At 40.6% G+C, this 24534-nt stretch overlaps 1 protein-coding gene across 4 annotated transcripts; it reads left to right on the top strand.

Annotated features, from left to right (window-relative positions):
• Positions 1-2632: 2632 nt before the first annotated feature.
• LOC119914754 (microtubule organization protein AKNA-like) lies at positions 2633-24534 on the top strand. Of its 4 annotated transcripts, XM_038734240.1 has the most exons (24): positions 2633-2747; positions 3071-3207; positions 7389-8019; positions 8981-9734; positions 9859-10162; positions 11704-11778; positions 12670-12732; positions 13739-13895; positions 14151-14251; positions 14352-14411; positions 14511-14629; positions 14728-14899; positions 15600-15787; positions 15973-16137; positions 16419-16662; positions 17505-17611; positions 17871-18127; positions 18245-18383; positions 18955-19104; positions 19332-19471; positions 19862-19975; positions 20650-20766; positions 21097-21223; positions 23096-24534. In XM_038734240.1, exons 3-24 carry the CDS (start codon positions 7641-7643, stop codon positions 23346-23348), a joined length of 4185 nt encoding a protein of 1394 aa, XP_038590168.1. In that variant the 5' UTR covers positions 2633-2747; positions 3071-3207; positions 7389-7640; the 3' UTR covers positions 23349-24534. The 4 variants fall into 4 exon arrangements, with proteins under 4 accessions (XP_038590168.1, XP_038590169.1, XP_038590170.1 ...); XM_038734241.1 differs by having other exon boundaries at positions 2661-3207; positions 14523-14629; XM_038734242.1 differs by having other exon boundaries at positions 2661-3207; positions 16464-16662.

Raw genomic sequence — 24534 nt, 5'->3', positions numbered from 1 at the left:
TACTGAATTGTACCTCAATCCAAACTCCAATACCACTTATCTAGTTCAGGGTCGAGTGGGAGTTTAAGGAGCCTATTCTAGCATGCACTGGGTGAGAGGCAGGGTACATCCTGGACAGGTCACCAATCCCATCCTTTCTCCAAATGGGATTCTTGAGTGATTTAATGGGTTACAAGGGTATATGGGTAGGTTTATTTGTCACATTACAACAGGTTGTAAAGTGCAATTAAGTTTATAAGCAGTGCTGAGGATGAATTTGAGTTTAAAGGTCTGATAGCTTGGGGGGGGAAACAGCTATGCAGTCTGGTGGTGCAGCAGCTGAAGCTTCTATATCGCTTCTCAGAAGGCAGCAGGGTGAACAGGCTGTGGCCGGGGTGGGTACTGTCCTTTAGTATCCTTTGGGCTCTGCAGGCACCTCACCTCACCGATATCACTGATGCTCGGGAGATGGGCACCAATGATCTTCTGAGCAGTTTTAATCACCCGCTGCAGAGCCCTCCGGTCCTGGGTCTCATTTAAGTTTTCTTTATTAAGTCTCATTAAGTCTAATTAAACTCTTGAGATATCTGTTTTGTAGGCAACTAACATGGACATTGCCTTGTTCCCCTTTTAAAAATGGTGAACAATCTTCTGTTATTTGTACATTATTTGTGTTTGTGAAACTGTATTCATGCAAAAATGCCAAACCACGTCTGGTTCTAACTTCTCAAATGTGAGGATTTCTGTTTTTCTCTGTAATTGTAAATTATATATATTTCATTTTCGGATAAAACAAGCAATGTGAAGACGCCCATTTGGTCTCTGGGAAATTGTAATGGCCCTACAAATTACATAGATTCATACAAATATGAATTGGGTGTCTTCCTGGTGGCTGCACTCAAGAGATGATGATAGGGCACTGACTTTCTGTTGACATGTATTTTTCCTGGTGCATTAGGGTCTGCAGTTCCTTCTTTGTAAGTAGTGAACATACAGGCCTCTGGCAAACAGATCTGCCTATGACAGGCTGAGACAGCCCCCAGGCAGTGATCTCTGAGACATGCAGACCAGATTTTGGATCAGTGCCAGTGACCATACTCTACCATTGTGTCTTCTCTGTTCATGTCAGTAGAATTTACTGCAGGTTGACTTTGTTTTTGTTGTTGCTTCTTATCAAGTTGAAATATTATTTTGCTTTTGTGTAGGTAAAGTATGAATGTGACAGATTATTGCACAGTCCTGATACAGGAGAGGGTTGACTGCTGTCAGCTTTGTGGTCATCTCTCTGTCTGTGTCTTTCTCTTAGCTCAGTTTCTGACTTTTTGACATGTACTTTAAATGTATTTTAGCAAAGCCAAAAGAAACTCTAAGAAAAGATGCTTTGAAAATAATTGGTAAAAGTGATTGTGAAATGATGAAAAGATGATGAGGAACACAAATAACACATCCTACACATCCTGTTTCAATGTGACATGTTGGCACCTTAATATTGCACCCACATGCAAGACTGTTCTTTATTTTTAATCAGTCTACTGCACTGGGCCACTACAAAGCCTCAACCTGAGACTTATTTTGGCCATGTAGAGTGTATTGGAAGTGTAATCATTTCTGCAGATAATTAACCTTGAAATGGCAAATTAATTTGTTCTCAGTTAGTAAATTAGTCTACCAGGAAGGATAAGCCTTACTGTTTGGACTCTTTGTTTGTTTGGATGACTTTAGTTTTTACATGCAAAAGCACAGTTCATTTGATTGTGATTTAACTTTGTCAGTACATTTAATTTGCCATTAAAATCGTAAAAAATATGTTCTGTATTATCTACATCACAGCAGTGTAATTAAACAATTACATCTGTACCAGCATCTTTTGAAAGTGGATCAGTGTGTTAACCACTACACGCCATAAATAAGTTGACACCCAAACAGTACAGTCATGTGTAATTGCTGAACAATCCTTATAAAACCATTGCTGCTATAACAGCCTACACTCTTGTGGGAAGTACAGGCCAAGTCCTTCAAACAGGAATTGCATGATGGTTTTTACTGTTGCAGAGTTGAAGAAAAAAATTTTATATATTTAATATGAAAATAGATAAAATTTAAATCTTCTTCCCACACAGGAAGGAAAAGATGAAAGGTGTTTAGTATTGTTGGATGATATCGAAAAGTTAGGAAATGGTGCACTCTGGTGGCCATTAATTGGAACCGCAATCCTCCGGCTTTGTATTTCTAACAATTCAATTCAATTCAAATTAGCTTTATTGGCATGAATGTGTAACAACAATATTGCCAAAGCATCACACATACTACAAAAGAACAATCAACCCCATACATTTCATTAAACATCAATCAACTTTAAGTCCCGCCCCTGAGCAGCCTCATAACCAATCACCAGTCAGTCTTTGGCTTCAAGGCATCTTAAACATTTTGTCCTGAGTATCGACTGTCAGGTAACGCTACCCCAATAAACTCCACAAATTAAACGATTATTTTTACCCTGAGGCTGTCAAGTGTTAAATCTAAGATCAGAACCACTGTCTTTAAAAGGTGATTTTTGTACGTGGTCTGTTGGTAGAGAAGGTTAAAAAAAAGCCTGAAATGCTAAACTCATGGCTGCAGTTTCCCATAGTTGGTTGCATCCATCTGGTAACTACTCTGCCAGCTAAAATCAGTGCCACACTACACGAGACTGATAATTAGCCTCATAAATATCAGAAACCCCGGCTTTCACGGGAGAAATGAACTAGTATAACTCCTCCAGAATTAAGGTACCAGCACTATGTAGCTGAAAATCATCTTAATAAGGGTGGTTTGCGTTTGTTTTGGTGTCTAAGTTAGGAGTATGTGATGGTAACGATAACCAACTTTTGAAACTTTTGCCACTGACTCTGTTAGCTAACGTTAGCTCAGCATTAACGTTACTAACCGTTCTCTCCACCGTTACTCAGCGGTTTATGAAAGACAAATAAGTTGCTACATTTAAGTTGTTTAACGAATGCGTAGGCTTGAAAGTGTTTGAGGAAACCTCAGTAACGTGACCTGGTAACTGTCGGTGGTGGTTTGTTGTGGTGTGTGTGCCATGGTGACACAGGGGTGGGTCTCCTCAAGTTTGCGGTTTTCAAGACAACCGACCCCGTTGCTGTGAGGTCTTCCTGTGAAATCTCTGCAGTCTTTTTAAAATCCTGCCTGCTGAATCGACGGAATAGATGTATCTACTTATAATGTGAGGTAAGTTTGCAATGCACCTATGTTGATACTACTTTCTCTTCACAACAGTGTTATTTTGATTTCTCAGAAACGCAGAAATATTGTTTCTGCTCTGAGCTCCTCAGCCCACCAGCCTGACTGGTTGGACTTGGTTAACAGTTGTTGGTACTTGGATGTTGCTGAACAAGTCTTTCTTGAGTTGAAATCACCGGAGCTTCTTGTTGTTGCAAAGAATGGGACGTGTTTGAATACTGTGCATATATAAAAAAAATCGCTGTAACCTCTCTGAAACAGTAACGTTAGATTAAAAGCTTTCAGTGTGAGAGAGACTGCTGTTTCCAGAAAGAGTAATGGGAGGAAACTTGTTGTCTGTTGCCAACATTTAAAAGCATCTGATCAAATAATATGTCAACAAGATTTGATCAGAATTCAATGCAAACTTTCTGTGCTCGATTCTCTGTGCCAAGGACACATTCCAGTCTGTACCAGTATGTATTAAGTGTTAAGGGAATTGCTATTTGGAACATTTTAGAAAACGAGCAGTGAAATCTTGTCTACTTTTATTTAAAAAGGCTTTCTCAAACATGTTCCTGGATGTCCAGGTCAATAAAGCGGCAGCTAGAATGCAAACTGAGGAGGAAATATAACCTATTGTAAATACAGTAGAAATTCTCCTTTAAATAGTGCCTTTCTTACACAAGCAAAGTTGATGCCTTCAAATTGCTTGTTTTGTCCAATCAACAGCCTTAAATCCAAAGATATTCCAATAACAATGATATGAAAAGAAGCAAATCCTCACATATTGATAAATGACTTCAATGATTAATTGATTGTTGACATTGTTGATTAATTTTCATTCTATCAAGTAACTGGTCCTCCTCTAATAATTTCATCAGCATTTTAAATCATGATGCAGCTTCCTTCAGTCACTCTTTTCATAGTATATCCTGTGTCCTCAGCACTCCCTGTGCCTCCTAAGAAGATTAGCTGTCATGTATTAGTCACTAGGCCATCCTAAACAGCTCAGTGTAGCTTTGTCAGCCTGTGGGGCAGCTCCGGCCACACTTCTGTTCACTGTGCTCAATATTCAGCCAGTGTCCCCCCTGTGAAAATTCACGCAGTGTCCTTGTTGGCTGGGCTTTGGTGGGACGGGGAATGAAATTAGGACTTGGCAGAAATTCTCGCCCTTTCTTTTGTCTTGTCTTCACTTTTCCCTCACTCACTCTGTCAGTCATTTTCTCTCTCTCTCTCTCTCTCTCTCATATGTTCCCGCACCTCAGTCCCAACTGCCCATCCTTAGCTTGCCTGACAGTCAGGTGATTAAAGCCGTCTGTCTGTCTGTGAGCAGCTGAGCTAGTGTCTGGATGTATATTGTCTGTTTACGATCGGTGAAGCCCCCTGTAAGGGCTTTAGAGCAGCTTAGAGCCTCCCCCCCTGTAAGGCAGCTAAAAGAAATCCTTAGTAGTCTGGGAATGAACAGGGAGCATGAGCAGAGCAACAGGTGAGTTGTTTCTTTGATTTATTCTTACCAAAGAAAAGCTCAGAAATCCAACCATTATGGAAAACCTAGAAAGGGCCTATTATAATACAAATTCCAAAAATATACTTAAATTAAAATAGTCTAGTGACATTACAGACAAGTTTTTCTAGTTAAAATAAAATAACCTAAATTGGCAAAATTTTGATTGAAATCAGAACTAGCTGATCTACGAATTAGTAAAGAAGAGAAAAAATCTGACCAGACATTTGTTGCCGGTCTTTGCTACCTGACAGTTTTTCACACATGATGTTCTGGTGACACATTTTGGTAGGTACGAAAAAAGTGCCCAGTCCTAGTTGGCAGTGTTATAGCTGATTGGGGTGGAGCTGATTTGAACTAATTTATATAGTGTGCAATAGTTAAAACAATAACAAAAATCATTTCTTTATATATCTTTCAATGGTAACTGTAATTACAGTATAGCAATCAGTAAAATGTAGGGAAAATACAAATTTCCCTCTAAATTGTAAGGGATATAGTTGCATAAATTAGACATTTTCAGGGAAAGTACAGGTATCTTAAAATTGTACTTGAGTAAATGTATGTAGTTACTTTTCACCAAGTCTAACATCTGCACATATTTTCATTCTTGTGTCCTGGCAGGGTTAACTCCTCATCACCCATGAAGTTCTTGTTCTTGAAGAGGGCAATGAACAAATAATGCTATAAGTATACTGTGAACAATTTCTGTTCTGAACTACTTGTTTTTCTAAACCTAACTCTCAAGTTGTTTATCCTCTGTATTGAGTGCTGTTGTGCATTGTGGTCTTCTTTAAAGGCATGATGAGCGTGCCGCGTTGGCCCGGCGGGGAGACTCGCTGCTGATTTGTGTATGAAAGGGGTTGTAGAGAGACCACAACGTCAGTCCTGTTCACTGAGCCTTGTGTTTGTTTCTAACACTATACAAACAAGTGTCTGTGGATGCACATGAGTGTGTCTGGTTTTCTGCACAAATATCATATTCTCCAGATGGGTGTGTGCGTTTGTGTGACATTTGTGTGTCAGATAAGAGACAGTAAGAAACACCAGGCCAATAATCTACTTGCGCTAATCTGGGGTATTGATAAAAGAAGCAAAGCACTTTTCTTAATGAGCATCTGAGTGCTACTGTACACAATGTACCTCACAAAATGCCAATTTCATTGCATTAAGATGACAAAAAGTTTCTCTGATATTGACTCTTCTTAAGGCCTGTGACTTGGTATGTGGTCAACCAAAGTGTCAAAGTGATGTTGTGTCAGAAATGTGTGTACATCTCAAGGAAATATACTGTGATAAAAACGATGAAAATAATCACATTATGTGGAATATGTGCTGATGAAGCCCATTAATATTGATTTTGATGACATTTGAGAATTTGGTTATGTGGCTTTTTACATAAGCATTTAGCATCATGTATAACTTCATAAATAAAATGAATGTTCTCTTCGTAACATTGTAACAGACTGCGCTGTGGTGAGGCACTGGCGGTGTAGCTGTAACACAGTAGACTTGTCAGAGATGTTTTATTGCAGACGCTGAATAGCGCAGCTCTTGTTGATGTTGTGGAGTTGCCATAGTGAGCTTTGCAGCGCTAGGCAAATACTTTGGGGACGTGATGTGACGTTGTGAACTAGCAGTCTAATCCGAGCTCTGTTACATGTATGATAGGCTTGAGTCATAGTAAAGAACATAAATGCTGAGTGGTGCGACCTGATAGCACCGGATTTGAGCAGGGGGCAATAAAATGAATGTGTATGCTGTGTAGACTTAACACTGAGTTCATGTCAACTTGGACACGAGTCCTTAAGTGCTGAATCTCACACAAGATGTCGGACACAATGAAAATCAACACCACGTAATGCCAGATAATAGATCTCTATGTACATTGGTGGCTGGGCGGCCCACCCAAGTAAAGTCTGTATGTGTGAGACACTATTGGCACTGCTGGAAACATCTGCACCTTACTGCTGTGAGAGAAAAACAAACAAAAAAAACATTAAACAACTAAAAGCTTTTAATGAATCACTAATCCAATGTGATATGGTTTTTATAACAAGATGCCAAAGTTGATATTTTCTGTTTTGATTGATATGAAAGCATTTAATCCACACAGCAGCAGCTCCTCCTGTTGAAGAACGATACACTCACTGTTTATGAGAAATGCAGTGTGACACAAAGAACTGATATATAGAGTGTAAATGTTTGTATACAGATTAGCAGCTTCCTCAACCCTTAAATCACACCGTTAGTTTAGCTTCTTTTAGTTATGAGCAGCACAGTCTTAACTGTTGGGCTGTCATTTCTGACTTTAAAAAGGTTAAAGATTGTGATTTTTACTCAGGAATTAGGAATCTAAATCACATATACGGTATGCATATTTATGTAGGGCTGCAACTAACTAATTATTTTCATTATCAATGAAAAATATTGATTAATTGATCAGTCATCTGGCCCTTAAAAGGTCAGTCAATTTTCCAGATCCCAAGGTGATGTCTTCATTCATAGTCAGTCTTATTATGTGACCATTTACTTAATTATCCACTGTGTATTATCTTTGTATTAACTTGTGCTTGTGCAGTTTTGCTTTCTTGTCCAGTTTATTGCCCCTGGAGACCTCTGTCTGACAGTAAAATGCTGTAAGTGGTTATAGATAAACAGCTGGTACTATTTTGTGTTTCAGGATCTGCATCCTAAGAGATCTCTTCTTCCTAAAGACTGACCTATGAGTCCTCCTTAGCTGTACCTCTGGACTGTTACCAGCTTACTGACATGACCTGCCATCTGTAAACTTCTGTAGCCATGGCTTTAAAAGTTGCCGTCACTGCAGAGCCAGATCAACCAGAAAAGATGCAGAACGTTCCTGTGCCAGGCTGAGACAGCAACTGAGTTCAGAGCTGAGATCTGTAGGAGCCACCAATTGGCTAAAAGGTGAATGGAGACAAGAAAGACCACCACTGCAGGGGTTCTTTTCTGGACCCCTGCCCCTGTCCGCACCTCAAGCACCAGCTCTGTAACATCTGAGGATGCATGGGAGGATGAGGATGAAGAACAGGCAGAGAAGGACGATGACTTTGTTAGCCAGATGGATGAGAATGGCATCATTGGACTGTCGGAAGCACTGGAGGATATAGAGTTGGGGGATGCAGATGCAGAATGTAATCCAAACTTGCATGCTGGACCCCTCAACCCGGAGGAGGCCAATCTTAGTAGGCATGAGAGGGAAACGCTACCCGAGGAACTGAGTTACAGCCTGAGTGAACCTCTGTCCCACACCGAATCATCAGGAGAGGATGTGCAAATGCTGTCACCATGTGAGTTTTAACGTTTTGATGTTCTAGGTCCTGAATATACCAGTCCTTTTACATGGTTGAGCTATATACATGTGACAAGATAATGAAAAGTGTAATTTGGATTTCTTGTATTGTCCAACTACCACTGCACAATCTAAAGATATTCAGTTTATTCTGACATCAGACAAAGAAAGGCAGCAAATCCTGATAAATGATTGCTGGAAGAAGGAAATGTTTGTTGATTTTGCTTGAACAATTCCTTAAAAGATTAATCCATTATCAAAATAGTTGGAGATTACTTTTCTTCCATATTGTTGTAACTCCATCACAGTGACCCTCAAGTCTGTGTTATTGTTTTTAGTTTTACATTATAAGGTAATGCAGGCTTTTTTTGTGGTTTAGCTTCTGTATTTTCAATAGAAAAATATTTTCTCAGAGAAAGAGAAGAAAGCATCAATTCCTCAAAGCAAGATCAATATTGAAATACAATACACGGGGAAAAAAAGTGTGCTCACTTTACAAATCAGTCTGCACTCTGCACTCGATGTTCACTGTGATTGATTACATAACTCAAGTTTCAAGAGTCCGCCTGTTGATTTTCTCACCAATGGCTGCCTGTAACAGCAGGGAAAATACAGGAAACAGTATCAAATTGTCTGGCATGCATTTGAGAGTTGTAAAGTATTATACATACATGCTGTCATTTCATATATAATACCTTAATAACATCTTCTACAGGTATGTTTTAAAAGATATATATATATATATATATATAATTTTATAACATTTTTAAGGTGTAATCCTAGATGCAAGATATTTCCTACCTCACTGAAAAGTCCATTATATGTGTGCTGAAGGCTTTGAGTTTCCACACTACATTCGTGAAGTTGAGGAGGCTATTGCTTTATTGTCAGAGACAATTTATGTCTGCATTGTGTTGAACCTGTCTTCCTATTTTCCCATCTCTCCACATTTTCGGCAGCTGATGAGTTGAAGGATAGCTTAAAAGCTTGGACAGTGGAAGAGGAGGTGAGGCAAAGGAAAGGAGAGCAGGGGATGCAGTGCCTCTCTGAGAACGACATGACAGAGGAGGAAAAAGATGGAGTGAAAGCAGGGATGAGGAGTGGCAAGAAGAGAAACAAATATGAACACAGCTACATTTCCAAAGGAGGGATTGAGAAGATCAGCTCTATACGATCTTGTAGTGCTCACTTGCTAGACATGGAAGCTGCTGGAGCCTCCAGTCATCGCCGCCCAATATCCCAGCCTGCCTCGGCAGTCACAGTGCCCACCTTCCCTCACCTTCTCCACTTCACTGCTGAGGAAATAGCTGCAGCCCCTGGGATTGAAGCTGAAACTTTGCCAGAGATGAGCTTCATAGAAAGTCTTTCAGAATCACACAGGAGCCACGTAAGCCTCAAGACCAGCCCTCGTGGTCCCAAGATAAAGCTCAGGGCATCTCTTCAGCCAGCAGCCATGTTTTCTGAGGAACTCAAGTCAAATCATCTCAGTGGAGTAAGTCATGGGCCTTTAGAGGGATCAGTTAAATCAGATAAGCATAAGAAACAGCCTACTCCCTCACCGAGGAAGATGAGGCAGCGCTCTCCTGAAGCCACACATTCAAGGACTCGTTCTGTTAGGGCAGACTTAAAATTAAAACACCAGACCACAAGTCCTGATGGAGAATCGAGGACATCCAGAGCCAGGAGTGATGCTGCTGAAGTGGACGAATCAAGGTGAGCCACATCCCCATAGCCATTTATTTTTTATCACGCTTCTTTATCCATCCTTGCGCTTTTCACATAAAGATTGTAGCTTATTCATAAAAAGCACTAACCTTGAATTTGATTGTATTTCCAGAAAAGGGCCTCTGAGTTACCGCACACCAGACTTCTCCATGGTGGAGCCCAAGGTCCATTTCCCCAAAGGTGGTTACAAGCCCCCCAAGAGCAAATGCTCTTCCAAGAGGGATTCCCTGTCACCTGAGCCCCCCTTAGTGTTTAAATCCCCTGCTGACATTGTGAAAGAAGTTCTACTGAACACCACTGATGGATCTCCCGCCTCATCAGACTATGACAGGCTACCAACCAGAGCCCTCAACTCCACTGTTCCTCAGGAGTTCAGATGCCGCCAGCAGGCCACCACACTACTCGATCAGCTACAGGTACTGGTAGAGACTAAGAGTACATAAACCCTCAGCTGGCTAAATAAATAAATAAGTAATAAATAAGTTTATCAACAATGGTCTAAAAATTAGAGTAGATGAGGAAAACTGAGCTTTTGGGAAACTATGATGAAAACCTGGTGGGGGGCTGTGTGAGAGTAAAATTAAGAAGACTTTCTGTCGCTCATTTTGAATGTCCATATATAGCTGGTCACACAATACAGGTGTTATAAATCTGTGTTTGTTTATTTTATCAGGCAACTTCCAACTAAAGATTGCTCAGTACAGGAGTTACTGTTCGCCTTGTCAACAGGTTTTAATAAGCTACGATTAAATCACTTAGGGTTGTTTTACGGTTTCTATGGCAACAGAAACAAAAATATATGTAAATGAGAGCAATGATGGCAATACAAGATACTAGAATTAAATAATGCTGCGTAGAAATTAAAACAAGGAGCTTATGATACACAGTCAGGGTTGGTATTTGTTTTCAAAATGTCTTTTGTCTTCTCAAAATACTAGTTTGCTACTTTGATCCAGTACAGGCCTTTTTCTGAGTACATGATAGCACAGGACCCAGAGTTATGTTATTTAATAAAAAACTTGTTTACATAGTTTTCAGTCTTATTTTATTTGTTAAAGAGCAGAAACACATTATATGACTTCAAAATGTACCCTCCCACTTTTCGTCAGAGGACCAGCTCACGGTGTAATGGCTGCCAGGACAACACAGTGACAAATTCTGCATCAAACTGGACAAAAGGATCCCTAAAAACCTAAGAGGAATTTCCTAAATCTCCTAAGTGAAAGTTTCTATCCTCTTTCCTATAACTCCGTGTTTCAAGTTTAGCCCTTATACTGTATCTAAATACAAGGTGCCACACTTCTACCACTTGACCTCTGCCCTTGCTCAGTACCAGAAGCAGCTGTAGACCATCAGTTCTGCTTCACATAGTCTCCGTTTCTGTAGCAACGAAGTCAAACAACTAGACATCATGTACTGAGCAGGGAAGGCACAAAAAAGTGACATTAAAAGTTACATAGTTTACGAAGTATACTGATGAGACTTCAGTAACTACGTGGTGCCAAATAATAAAAAGTAGTAAATTCTCTCCGGGTGCTCCCACTCCTTAGGTGTGAATATGACTAGCTGTGTGGTGCTGCGATGGATTGGCCCCCGCCTTTGGCCGATGTCAGCCGTGATAGGCTCCAGCCCCCCGCAGGATATTCCAGTATTAAATTCTTTATGCTCTATTCTTCAGTCTACTGCAACAAGGCACTTACTAATTCTTAGTTATACTCTAATAATAAAGGTTTGAATTACCTTTCCAGGATGGATAAGTCTTGCATTTCAGGGTGACATTTTTGTAAATGACCAAACACAAAGTATGTGTAGCATATTTTTTATCTACCGTGCCCCCTCTTCCTATCTTGCTCCTCCTTTTTTTTCTCACCTCAAATGCTTCTTTTGCACTCCCTTCTGTCTGTCTCTTCCCCCTTCTATTACTTTCTCATTTACTTTCCCGCTCATCTCGCTGCAGGAGGACTACAACAGACTGCTGACTAAGTATGCCGAAGCGGAGAACACCATTGATCGCCTGCGCCTGGAAGCCAAGGTAGTTAAAGTAGAAATCAGGCTATAATTTATCTCTGTTCAATGGTGTGCAGTAGTGCGAAGTTTTAAAAACAAGTACATGCCAGTGCCATGCAAAAGTTATATTTTGACTCAATTTAAAGTCACTATAAGTCCATCCAAGTTATGAAAAAAATTATGAACAGATTATCTATATACATTTTTATTATGTCACATATTTACACTGAACAAAATTATAAACGCAACACAATTTAAGATGCAACCACGTGAGAGGCATCATACGCAGCTGCAGTTTTATGTCCAAACACAGGCTGCACAAAAAGACAGAACAACTAGAGAAACTGTGTGGAAAAGTGAAGGCTCCTCTATAATTTGTACAGTACTTTCTGAGAACATCGGCACTCAGGCCTCTTTGTTCTGCCGCCTTTAAACTGCACACAAAAGTCTAATCAGGAACAGAATAAAATCCACGGTGGTACAGGGAGTCCAGGATACTAGAAACCAACAGTAGGGCTCCTCTAAAATAACTAAGGCCACAGCCCACATGAAATGGCAAAAAAAGAAAATCTGGCCAATGACAGTTGGCTCTTTGTGAAGTGGTTGGTACTATTTTAGCATTCAATAACATTCTTTGTTGTTGATCTGCTGCTGTAAGTTTGTAGCTCAAACATTATCCATTCATTGAACAGACAAACTTTAAACGGCCCATAGATCGTTTCATTCACTTTTGTACGGTTTTTGTATTTCTGTGGCCTTGTGACATTCAGTATCAACCAGCAATGTTCTGTGCCTCTTTATGTAGAGTGTCAAGATGCCTTCTCCAAGTATAGGAGTACAAAGGCAGAGATATGATATTCTTTTAAATATTTCTTAGCATTTTGTGTGTCTTTATTCCTGAACTTTATTTCTACAGGACAGACCTATTGAGATCCAGCGGCTAAGGCCCAGACATTGTCACCACAGCACAGGCAGAGCAGTATGTCACAACAATTGAATTGAAATCTATGATAAGAAATAAATGGAGGAGGAGCAGAGACAGGAGGAGTGCTGAAGTGTTGTGAAGTAGCTCCTTTAGAGAATTATTGGCCCATTTCAGTTCGAGCAGCAGTTCCACAAAATCAGCACCAATTAAAATCAGCTTACTGAGCTCCTCGCCTCTCCTCCATCTCCTTCAGTCCACCGCTGAACCACCATCTGTCTCCCCCTCCTCCTGCATGTATAACATCACACAGGCAGGGTGAGAGGAGTGGCTTTGCACTGCAATTTATAGTCAGACTATTTTTCAATACAACAGGAAATGCATCATCTGTCTTCTTAGACTTGAATCAAGGAATGCCATCATTTTCTAATTATAAGCTCAAGTAATGCTATTAACTACAAAACTGCAATTTCCTTGATCTTTTGTATTAAAAACGAATGCAATTACTGAACTCTTTCATTCGCTTTAATCAGCAAAAAAATCCTTCAGAAAAGAAAACGAAAGCCAACAAAACCAGCTCATGAGCTTGTATGTGTGTTCCAGCGTGTGTGTGTGTGTGTGTTTGATTTAAAGGGACTGTTGAGGTCAGTTTAAGGTCATTATGATTTACTGCTTGGAGGGCTTATCAGGAAGGGGCGTCTATTCATTAATTCTGTAAGTGTGGTAGCAGGGAGGGATGGGGCGACCAGCTAGTGTATGTGTTTAACTGTAGTCCAGTTATAATTCAGATAGTCTCTTCTGCACTGAAAGGATGTGTTTGATGTGCAGTCGGTCAGGCTGGGCTTTAACATTGGCGAGAATAAGGTATTCAACAGAGTGATCCAAAGATGTTGAAGTGACATTGTTAAAGTCATTTATATCACCACTCTTGTGGAAAGAAAAAAGTTGTTCCAAGTATATCACCAGATTGTACATTTTTAAGTTCTAATGTAAGCAGGTGGGCCAGTGATAATGGATGACGGGTCATGTTCATGCTTGTTGTTATTTCACATATCTCCACTAGGTGAACCTGTACTCCGACCCCCCAAAGCCCGGCCACCCAGTGCAGTCAGGACTACACCATGGCACTTCAAAGGTCATGACGCTGGATTTTCCAAGGGCTCAGAGAACAGAGATCAACTCAGCCTCTCTTCATCCAAATGGACACAGCAGTCATCAGAGTACATTCATCTTATTCAATGTTCCACTGCTGTCAGATTCATCATTTCACACATCATATATCATTGAATCAGCTGCTCTTCTGGTTTATTGCTGTGCAATTAAATATTCTCTCAAATGTTTTATATCAACATGCACATACAAACAGATCAACTGGCTTTCATCTATCAATCAGCTGCTACTCATGTTGCGTCATTCTGAACAACCTGCATTTATATAACTCTTCTTTCCTCTGCACTTGTCTGTCTACTTAACAGGAAGTGCATCTGCCGGTCCTTCCACAAGAAGCCCGGAACCTCAGGTGGGACAGCAGCTGGCCAAGATTCTCTACAGTCAGGCCGACAAGTTCCTCCAGCAGGTACATGACCTATTAAAAAAGTGAAAGGGATGGAGATTCCTGTTGGATGATGTGACTTTAGAAGGTAATCAGAGAAGGTTTTTTTATGTTCTTTATTCAGATGCAGACTTTTGAGGATCTCCTAAAGAGCGAAAAACTCAAACCTTTTGAACAGATGAAGGTAAGAGCAACAAACTCACAGTTTAAGTCTGTCACCCATACAGAACTACTTCTCATGGCTGCCTCCTATGCAAACTAATGAACCAGTGCTCTTCGGCAGGGCCTCTCACAGCTTGCTGCAGGGCTCGATTCTTTAGAAAGGGGCTACCTGTTAGCGAGGGATGAACACAAACTCCTGCAGCAGCGAGACGTGGAAATCAACCACTTTGACCCAGAACGGTGGGAGTGATGTCCAAAATAAATGGGGCATAGATTAAATTTTATATTCTGTATTTTTTTAATTGTTTCGGCTGTTTGTCTGCATGTGTTTGTATCAGGGAGCTGGAGGGGCTCATCTTTCAGTGTGGGCTGCATATGGAAGATCTGAAGGAGCATGTGGAACAGACGCGGCAGGAGCAGCCCACCTGTGAGGCTCCTCCCTCTCCACCTCGTCACCACACCCCTTTATCTGTTCCCTCTGAGGGGGGAGAAACTCTGACTCACCCACAGGTACCGTCACACAGCTCTGTCTGTATTAATGCAATCCGTCCTTGAAATGCACAGAAAATCTGCTCAACTGTTGTAGGTGTGCATGTAGTGTGAGACACTGCAGGTCGTCAGCATGTCTCTCTGCATCAGTAGCGCCAAGAGAAAGTCTTGTAAGGGATTGTCCATGATAAGGTAATTCTGGAAGAGATACGAGAGAATAAATTTATTTGTGGCATGTTGTGTACCCCATACAAAGAAACACCCATAGAAGAAACAATAACATTTTTGTTCCTGATTGGAAACATGTGAGATAATAGTGGATGTTGCATTTTGGATTTGTTCTAGTCCAGTCCTGTCCTATCATACATCAAGCAAAACAAGATTGTTTTGTATCAGTGTAGACTGAATATCTTTAAGCTTTGGGCTGTTTGCCATGGAGCTTACCATGGATATTTAAGATACGAAACAATTAAATGACCCACCTCCAAAGAATTGTCTATTAATCAATAATAAAAGTACTTTAATTATTTAATTAATAATTCTACTTGCCGTTCCAAAGCCGTAACTGGTGCTTGTTTAAAATGATAATTGTTCATGTGGAAGTGTAGGTCAGTCATCATCTGCGTTTATGTTGCCTCATCTGTAAAAATTGTTTCGCAGGGAACACACACTTGCAGCCTCATCAGATTTTATATAATGATTTAAATTCATCTCCTCACAGAGCCCACCTGTGCCTTTGCTGGTTGATCCAGGAGAGGCAGCGGTGGTGGAGGTGAGCTCAGCCAGTGAAGAAAGTGATGAAGAGGAGGCAGAGACTGAGGATGAAGAAACTCTGAATTCTCTCTACCTCAAAGCTCTGAATGGCAAATACAGACGTGTTGAACAAGACTTCGTCACACTAACGGATCAGTGAGTGGTGGTTTTTGTGTGAAGTGTGACCATCTGACTCTGAAGGATTTCTATAAACAGGAGATATTCTTACCCAAAATTATTTAGATTTTTTTGCTTACTGCTGGAATGGAGATAGGAGATGGAAAATAAGGAATCTGGACTTTCATTATTTCAACCTGAATGTCTTTCCTACTTCTGTTTAGCTACCAAAGCTTCAAGGAGCTTCCAAAACTTTTAGACCATAGCCAGAGGGAAGGAGCTCCCGTTTCTGCTGCCTTAAGAACAAACATGCAGCTTGGGGATGAGGAGAAAGAAAGACAGGGTCGAGGAACTGGTAACCTGGAAGTACAGAAGAGTCTTCCAAAGAGGTTAGTCTCCAGAGCTGTAGTTTAATCAGCAGCACAGTTAAGGTTGGTCTTGAACTCTGCAGCACTGAGGCCTCAGTGTGTTTAAGAATTTGTCCTTTCCTGTCTAATTATAATTATCTTTATCGTGAATGGTAAAATAATACTGCTATTTTAGCTGTCTTTTTAAGAAATTAGATATAAATGAATACCTACAAAAAACAACCACACATACAAACAAAGGTATTTCTGAGGGGAAGCTGATTTCACTAGCACCACTGTACTAATGTCTCTGTACATGACAGGAAAGCCAAATCAGATTATCAGGACTCTCTGCCTGTTTGCACCAGCAAAAAGGAGTCCAGATCTCCTTCATGCAAGGCCTCTGCCCAGTCAACCATGCCCCGCGTTCGTCCAGCCAGTAGCAGAATGAGGTTAGAGGTGGGAAAGCCCCACAGCAGCAGTCTGAGCAGTCTGGGAGACATCACTGCACCGGAGACGAGGAGCTCCAAACTCCATAGTGGAAACAGCAGCGGAGTCCTCTCTCAAGTCAGTTTATATTGTGATTGATTCTACAGTGGTTCATTCACAAATATTGCATGTTTAAGTGAGACCGTGTGTTATCATTGCAGACAGTTTATCATGTGCAGAGTCTAGGTGTCAGAAGGTTTAGAGTTATGTGAGACTCAAAATCTAGAGCTTCACAGCTCATCATGCTTTTAAAATTTTGCAGCTTTTTCTGCAGTTTTCATTGTTCTCCAGTCAAAATAGTAGTACATCTCACTGAAGTTTGTTCCTTAAATACCACTAAACTTGTTTAACAAAATCAAATTAACCATGACTGCAGCCATACTCATCCATCCCTAGATGATCTTTTTAATTCTGAATGTTTTTATATGTTTTGAGCTAAGAGACTCACACACAGGAAAACAAAATGAATACTGTTAATCCTAAAATAGCTTGTGCAGAAATCTACATTGAAACCACAAAACACTGTTCCCCTGATATATGTTTTAGATGCATTAAGAGGAGAGTGGGACATTTGGTGATGTTGGCTTACGTAATCACAAAACAAAAAAAAGTGTTGCAAATTACGAGTTGTTTTAAAGGTCAAAACACTGAGCTCCCAAGTACCTTTAAGCTACTAGACTTTCAGTTGACAAGTAAGTGTAGACTTACGTAATCTCATAGTTTGATTGCCCATTGTTTGATGGGTGTTTTTATCAATTCCTTCTTGATATCAGTGTAACAGCTATTGTTTTTATTAAACCACGACAATGCACCACTGAATAAAAAGAAATATTACCGGTTAATGTGTCAATGTTACTTCTACGTGCAGAATGCGTATAGATAAATGTTGCATAATCTTTGTTCTGTGTTGTGCTGACCAGGATGGAATCATCTCTCCAGAGACGGACAGCGGGTTTGTCGGTTCAGAGAGCAGCCGTCTGACTCCTGCAGCTGCTCCCAGTCCTCTCCACCAGAGGGCCTCAGAGAGGTGAGGAGGTCCAACACTGCTTCTATGCCTCCACACACACCAAATTTACTGCACCATAAATTTTACCCCATGTTCCACCCCCCACCCATTAAACACACGCACACACACACAGCATGCTAATGTCTGATCCTACAACAGCAAAGGCCCAGGTTCTCTTTTGTTAGTACTGTTTTCATTCAAGCAGAGGATGTCTGTCTTTCGCTCCAATTCTGATCTGTTCCGTCTTTGTGTGTTTGAATATCCTTCCATGGTGCGACAGTGTTTCAGTGCCTCAGGAGGGGAAACCTGAGAAGCCTCAGACAGGCCCAGTCTCAGCACCATCTCCTGCGTCTTCGCCGTCACACAGTCGCACTGCTATGGAGCCCAAGGGGGGCTCCCGGCTCAGCCCCGTCCATCCGAGGAGAACCAGACAGGGGCAGAGGAGACGCACCTTCTCCTGCTCTCCACAGCGCTGGGTCAGTCAGACAGAACAATCCAATGCAGGGACCAGTGAGTTTGGGCTTGAGAGTGACAGCAGTGAGTGTAATGTTCTTTTTTTTCTTATTAAAATCATGTTGTCATGTTACTCTCCTACTATGTTATCACTCTTAATGTGTATTTAACCTGCCAGCCTGCTCCTGTCTGTCTCTACAGATCACACTCTGTCTGAAGATGGGCAAAATAACCAGTGCATAGAATCTACCAGCTCCAGTCCAAGCTCCTCCCCCACTGCATGGTATTACCATGGCGATTCTCTCAGAGCACTGAGCTCCAGTCAGGGGGCCAATCGCAAGTGAGTGTGTGTGTAGCAGCAGCTGCAATGAAATAGCTGTGCAAACAAGGCCAGGGTTATGTCTCCCTGCAGAGACTCCTGAACGGAAATTGTGAATGAAATGAAAATAGTATTTTCATACATTTCCTGAAATTCTCCTGTACATTTACCTTGCAACATCACCTCACCACACATCTCATGAAATGCTCAACTATCCTTAATGTTTCTATCATCATATTCTTTTATGTACTTTATTACAGAATCGGCTGCTATTGAATGTGGTTGCATATTAGGAGGTACTCTGTATTGTTTTCTGCATGGTGTGGTGTTGCATGAGTCTTTTCAAAGTGTGTGTGTATGTACATTTGGACTGACTGCTGCACAGATACTTGGCAAGTCACCTGGCACTTTGGTCCTTTGCATAATTATTTCCACAGTGCAGCACTACAGTGGTCACATTAGCTAGACTTCACTACTTGACCTTGGAAATGTGTGGTGGTGAAAAAATTGTAAAGTACACTAAACAAAAACATGACCTCCAACTGGATTTTTTCATGTGATTTTACACATCTTTTTGTGTGTATTTTTTTAGTGATGCAATCCAGACGCTGCAGACCGAGGTGACCAGACTGAAGGAGAGACTAGAAAGCTGTCTGAGAAATAAGAAGCCTCTGAGTTCTGTGAGAGCAGCTTTAGCCCAGGAGAACTACGCTCACCTCAATGCGTCTACACCTCGCGTCAGGTTGGTTTCTTAATTTTCCAGGTATGACCACACAGTCCACCTGTCCCACAGCAACACTGCCCAGTCCACGGCAGTTTGTCTGCAGAGTGAAGCAACAGGATAGAGCTCATAGCTATAGACATTCACACACACATATATAGATCCATAGACGCTATACTGTATACTTATACACTATACGTCTGCTTTTTCACACCAGCTTGTACTTAATTTGGTCTCCCATTGCTCAGGTCTGGGGTGCGATTGAGCGATGCCAGCAGGGGAAGAAGAGACAGACAGACGGTTGAGGAGGTTGAGGAGTCTACACTGAGACGAACAACCAGGAAAATACCACCTTCTACACGCAGACAAGAACCACAACCTAACATGTGTAAGTTGATCTGTACTTGACCCTTAACTCAGAGCTTTGCTTGAAAGATCTTGTATAATGCAGTAGTAAAATACTAATACCATATGTGTGTAGTGTCCTCTTCAGTGAAGGACAAGGTGAATAAACAAGTTAACGGTTTATTAACATACAAACACACAAGCCCTGTGGTAATTCATTTCATTTAGTCATACTCAGGTATTCGTCCAAAGAGAGTAACGCATAAACACTAAACATATGTGCATGGTGATGAAGATGCATAGAAAACATGTATCCATTTTGACTTGTTCAAAGAATATATATATAGACACATATGCAAGCACATTCACCCTAGGAAAGCATGTGATTTGAACAATATAGCATATCATTTAATGAATGTGTTTTTGTTTGAAGTGACAGAGCCTTCTACGTCCCGGCCCCTGGTGTCCAGATGTACTCAAACATCTGCTGCAGTACCAGAAAGCTGTGGTTCCCACACAAAAGCAGTCCGCAGCAGAACACACCCCAGTAAGAACACCCATCCCTCCACTGCAGACATTTTGATTCGTCAAATGCAGTCGACATTTTAGGCATCTTAAGACGTTTTAGCTGCCAGTCCAGTCTACATGAACCTCCAGTGACTGAGCAGGTTGGAGTTCAGTGTTGTGTTCAGTGAAGAACCTGCAGCTTGTAGTCCGTTTGTCTAATCAACAGGACAGCCCAGTGCCGTGTCAATGCAGTTCAGAATAGAAATACATGTGATTGAGCACTAAGTTAATTCAGACCACAGTAATAGCAAGCAGTTATCTGACAGAACATTTTATTTCAATGTAAAGCCATGTTTTGTAGTTTCTTTCAAGAATGTGTGGCTTTATTAAGCACTCACTACAGCACTAGTAGAATTACTGCATGAACAGAGCTTCTGCCATTGCTCATACAAGCCTTTTATAGCTAAATTCAGTCTCTCCTGCTCTCACCAGCTTCCAAATACTCTCCAAAAATGTGAGACACTATTTTTCATAGATTACATACACTCAGAAACACGCAAATTCATAGCTACATGTGTGCATGTCAACACAGACCTTTAATAAAAACTGTTTAAGATGTTGTGTTGTGTTATTTAATGCACTGATTATCTCAGTGCATTTGAAAGACCAGATTGTGCCTACCCCCGCTGGTGAGTGTCTCTGTGTGTGTTGCAGGGCAACATCCTGGTGTGTCTGTACAAGTGTCTGAAACAGCAGATGAACCTGACAGCAGAAGTCGTCACGCTCCTCTTTGTCCTCAGTGTTTGTCACGTCACCGAGGGCGACCTGAAAGTAAGGAGGCTCCTTTCTATCCTGTGCAGGACATTTGTGTTTTCGTCTTTTCTGTGTGTTTGTTCTTACTTGACTTTCATTGCTGCTCAGACCCTTTTGAATGCTTTCTGAGAAAGGTGTGAACAGTTACCTCTTTAGACTCCAGACGTTTGCTCTGTGTGTGGTTGGTGATATAATCCATGATAACTGAGAGTTTGTTGTTCAGTATTAGCAAACTAAAGTTCTGTACTTTCACTGTGCTCAGCACATAAATCAGTTCAGGCTACATAAAATAAATTCATTAAATTATCTGAAGTGCTAATGGAGCTCCTGGCCTGCTCTGTGATTCAGACTCCCCCACACACACAAGCTACCAACCAGCCGAGACCCCTGACAGAGCAGCAAAGAGCAGTCACTTTGCAGCTGCAACTCCAACTGCACTGCTGCAGTGCATGCCAGTGTGTCCGCCACCACTCCTGTAAGTAACCTGCCATCTCACTACTAGTATAATGATGTGCCCATTAGGTTGATTTCACCTACTGGCCTCTCTCCAATCTTAATGACATTTCTCGCATACAAGTTATAAACAGTATGTACCAGAGGTGTGGACTCGAGTCATATGACTTGGACTCGAGTCCAATTTGAGAAAATCAAAGAAGACTTGCAACTCGACTTTGACTTTCACAAGAGTGACTCATGACTTTACTTGGACTTGAGCCTTTTGACTCGAGCTGACTTGACTCTCCCCATGCCCAAACATATCCTAATATCCTAGGGGGTTAAAACTTTATATTTAACAATAGCAGCCAACTTTAGGCTAAAGCATAAGCGGGTATAGTTAATGGATGAATGGATATTATTTATTCTAAACCAGGTGAGTTCAGTGTTGCTTTACATTATCAGTGCTTGTAAAATATCCACTGTGTCTGCGTCTTCTAACGTCATAGCGATTTATAGTTTTCTCACCGTCGGTTTAAGTCACTGCATCTTCCAACAAAACACAAAACTTGTTTTTCAGCGTTCTGTAACGTAACTTCTGTAACTTCGTAACATCTGTCACCTGCTCTGCTCCCCTCGGTGTGCGCACACACACACACACACACACACACACACACAACCAGTGACCCATCTGTCACATAAAGTTAATAATGTGTAATAATGGGCTATTTGGGATTTTGGCGTAATGCATATACAGTAGTTTTTAAAAAGAAAGTATTACATTTTAAAAGGTCAATATATTCCTAAGCCAATAATAAAGGACCACAATGGAAATAAGCTGTGTGCTTTATTGGGTTTTTTATCCTTTGGATGGTATCTGTAGCTGGGGCATCTCCTGTTGGAGATATTTCTAATCAATAAAGAAGCTCAATCAAAGAGTAATCCTGTTAAATAATTGTGATCTCAATATTGACCAAAATAATTAGCAGCCCTACATGAACATTTCAATTCATGAAATTATAGAACATTTGTTGTGTGAAACTGCACCTCTGCCTTCTTTCTGTACAGGCTAATGCTTCATTCAATTAATTTTTTGGATTTTTAACTTAACGTATGAAATGGTTTTAAATTTGGTAAAGACCGCATTATGACTTGTTTAGGACTTGAAACTCAACATTTAGGACTTGGCCTTGACCTGGGACTTGACTTGAGACTTGAGACTCGGACCGTCATGATCGGCCTGGACTTGGGACTTGAGTGCTAAGACTCGAGACTTACTTGTGACTTGTAAAACGATGACTTGGTCCCACCTCTGATATGTACTACACACAGTTGTAATAATATATTTCTTTTGCTGTTAGTACACAATTATTTCTTGAAAACTAACAGGAAATATCATGGTATGACTTTTTAAGTATTTGTAAAAACATACGATATATAAAACACAAAACAGACTCTTATTGTCAGAAGAGAATGAGGTCCTAAAAAGAAGAATGGAATGGAAGCTTACACTTACACACCAAAGTAAGTGTACTTTCTAAGATTTCAGTGTACATATTAATGCTGTGGATGGACATGACTGTCAATCAATACAATACACCAAGGAAATAGAGGGCCTTCTCACAGCTGGAAACACATTGAACACATTACGTTGATGAAACATCTTGAGATGGTTCTCAGATGACAAATAAAGTACTTTTTCTCTGACAACATATTTTTCTTTGACTTTGTGAAGTTGAATTGGCATCCATCAGCATCCATCAGCATCCATATTCTGTCATTTCCTGTTGATACAAAGACAAAAATTAATTGATATGTGGCACTTGTATACAGACTGCAAAAAAATAATATTTAGTACTTTCTGAACTGTCATACTCATTTGTCTTTGTCATCAAACTCACCCTTTCTTCAGGTTGTACTCGACGCCCCTCTACGTGTCTCCTAGCAACGACACTGGCACATCCTCGGGGGTCAGAGGTCACAGGGAGGTGAGGGCGAGGACTAGACGCTCCATGTCTGCTGACAAGCAGCGCTCTTTGGACAGCTCTCTGAACAGAGCCATCAGAGCAGCCCGGCACATGAAACACACCTCTAGACACATGGCTCACTCTCTGGCTACTGGACTGCACTACCAGGAGCAGCTGACTCAGTCCTGCAGCTACTAGTCTGGTCTGAACTCACTTCCCAGGCAGATTAGACCAAGCGCCAGTTCAGCTGCAGAATGAGGCTGTCCACATCACCAGGAGCCACAAGCAGTGAGCGCATGACCAAGTGAATAAAAAGTCGAAAGTCATTCTCTGCTTTGTAACATTCTTTGTTTCCTAAGTTTGGAGAAACAAAATGCTGCCAAAGGTTCTTATGATGCATTTTTATTATATGTAAATTTATGGCAACATTTAGGTCTCTGGGGGCCAAACATGAATTTATCAAAAGATATGCTGGCATACGTTGAGATGACCATAGTTTCGAAAATGGTGTAGTACTGTAGATCAGTAGATGATGTTGATCATATTGATTTTAAAGTTAAGATAATTACTTTCTTCTTCACTGGACATGAGAAGTTAAAGCTCTCAAGAGTTATTACTCAGTTATTTTGAGCTATTTATTGATCATGTGTCTGTTTATTGATAAAGCAGTTGTGTTTAAGTGCTTTTTTAGTTTACAGAAATCTAAAAATAAAGTCACGATTTCAGTGTTATTTTAGCTGCTGTAGACATTTTTTTTGTGTGAATGCAGTCGCTCATTGTTGTGATGGAGTCAGTTTTGGATTGTCAAACAAGACACGACCATGGATCTATTTTGTAAATGTCAAAGGCTTATCTCTCTTTATCTTTATATATTACGAAAAGAGGCTGGCCCCCAAGGACCTGAGATGCTGCATATCCTCAATTAGTCTGCTTCTATGTTGTTAGTCATTTTCTATGTATAAACTACACATTTTAAATTGTGAAGTTTTCGAGTTAAAATCTGTACAGTATTTTATCGTAGGATTGCAAGTGTAACTGCATGAGCCAGTCTACTGTAACTGATTTGTTTTATGTGGAGCAAACATTTACAGACTGCAGTGACAAAGGTGTGTGGCTCTTTATATACAGGGGGGAACAGAGGATTAGGACTATTTTTACAGAAAAAAGTATGCATTATATTTGGTTGAAACACACCATAGAACTGTCTGTTCTATGTTGAATGTTTTAAGTGAATTTTATTTTTAACTTACCATTTTTTTTTACCAGTTAACTTATCATTTTTACTTTTGTACCATTATTTCTCAAATTGCAGGTGCTGTTTTAATTTGCAGGGAAGCTTTTCAGTTGTCCCTAAGGAGCCAAATAAAGGTGGGAATGAACATTT

The sequence above is a fragment of the Micropterus salmoides genome, unplaced genomic scaffold (assembly GCF_014851395.1).
Source record: "Micropterus salmoides isolate LMB-PRFRI ecotype aquatic unplaced genomic scaffold, ASM1485139v1 Ms_hic_scaffold_20, whole genome shotgun sequence".
NCBI classification, from domain to species: Eukaryota; Metazoa; Chordata; class Actinopteri; order Centrarchiformes; family Centrarchidae; genus Micropterus; species Micropterus salmoides.
Note: the sequence above shows the minus strand (reverse complement) of the source record. Positions and strands in the feature narration are given on the sequence as shown.

Excerpts from the sequence above, each read along its gene's own strand:
- LOC119914754 (XM_038734240.1), top strand. The coding sequence starts at position 7,641 with ATGGAGACAAGAAAGACCACCACTGCAGGGGTTCTTTTCTGGACCCCT. Across the intron at positions 18,384-18,954 it reads AGTCAGGGGGCCAATCGCAA|TGATGCAATCCAGACGCTGC; the intron begins GTGAGTGTGTGT and ends GTATTTTTTTAG. Across the intron at positions 19,472-19,861 it reads AGAACCACAACCTAACATGT|TGACAGAGCCTTCTACGTCC; the intron begins GTAAGTTGATCT and ends TTTTGTTTGAAG.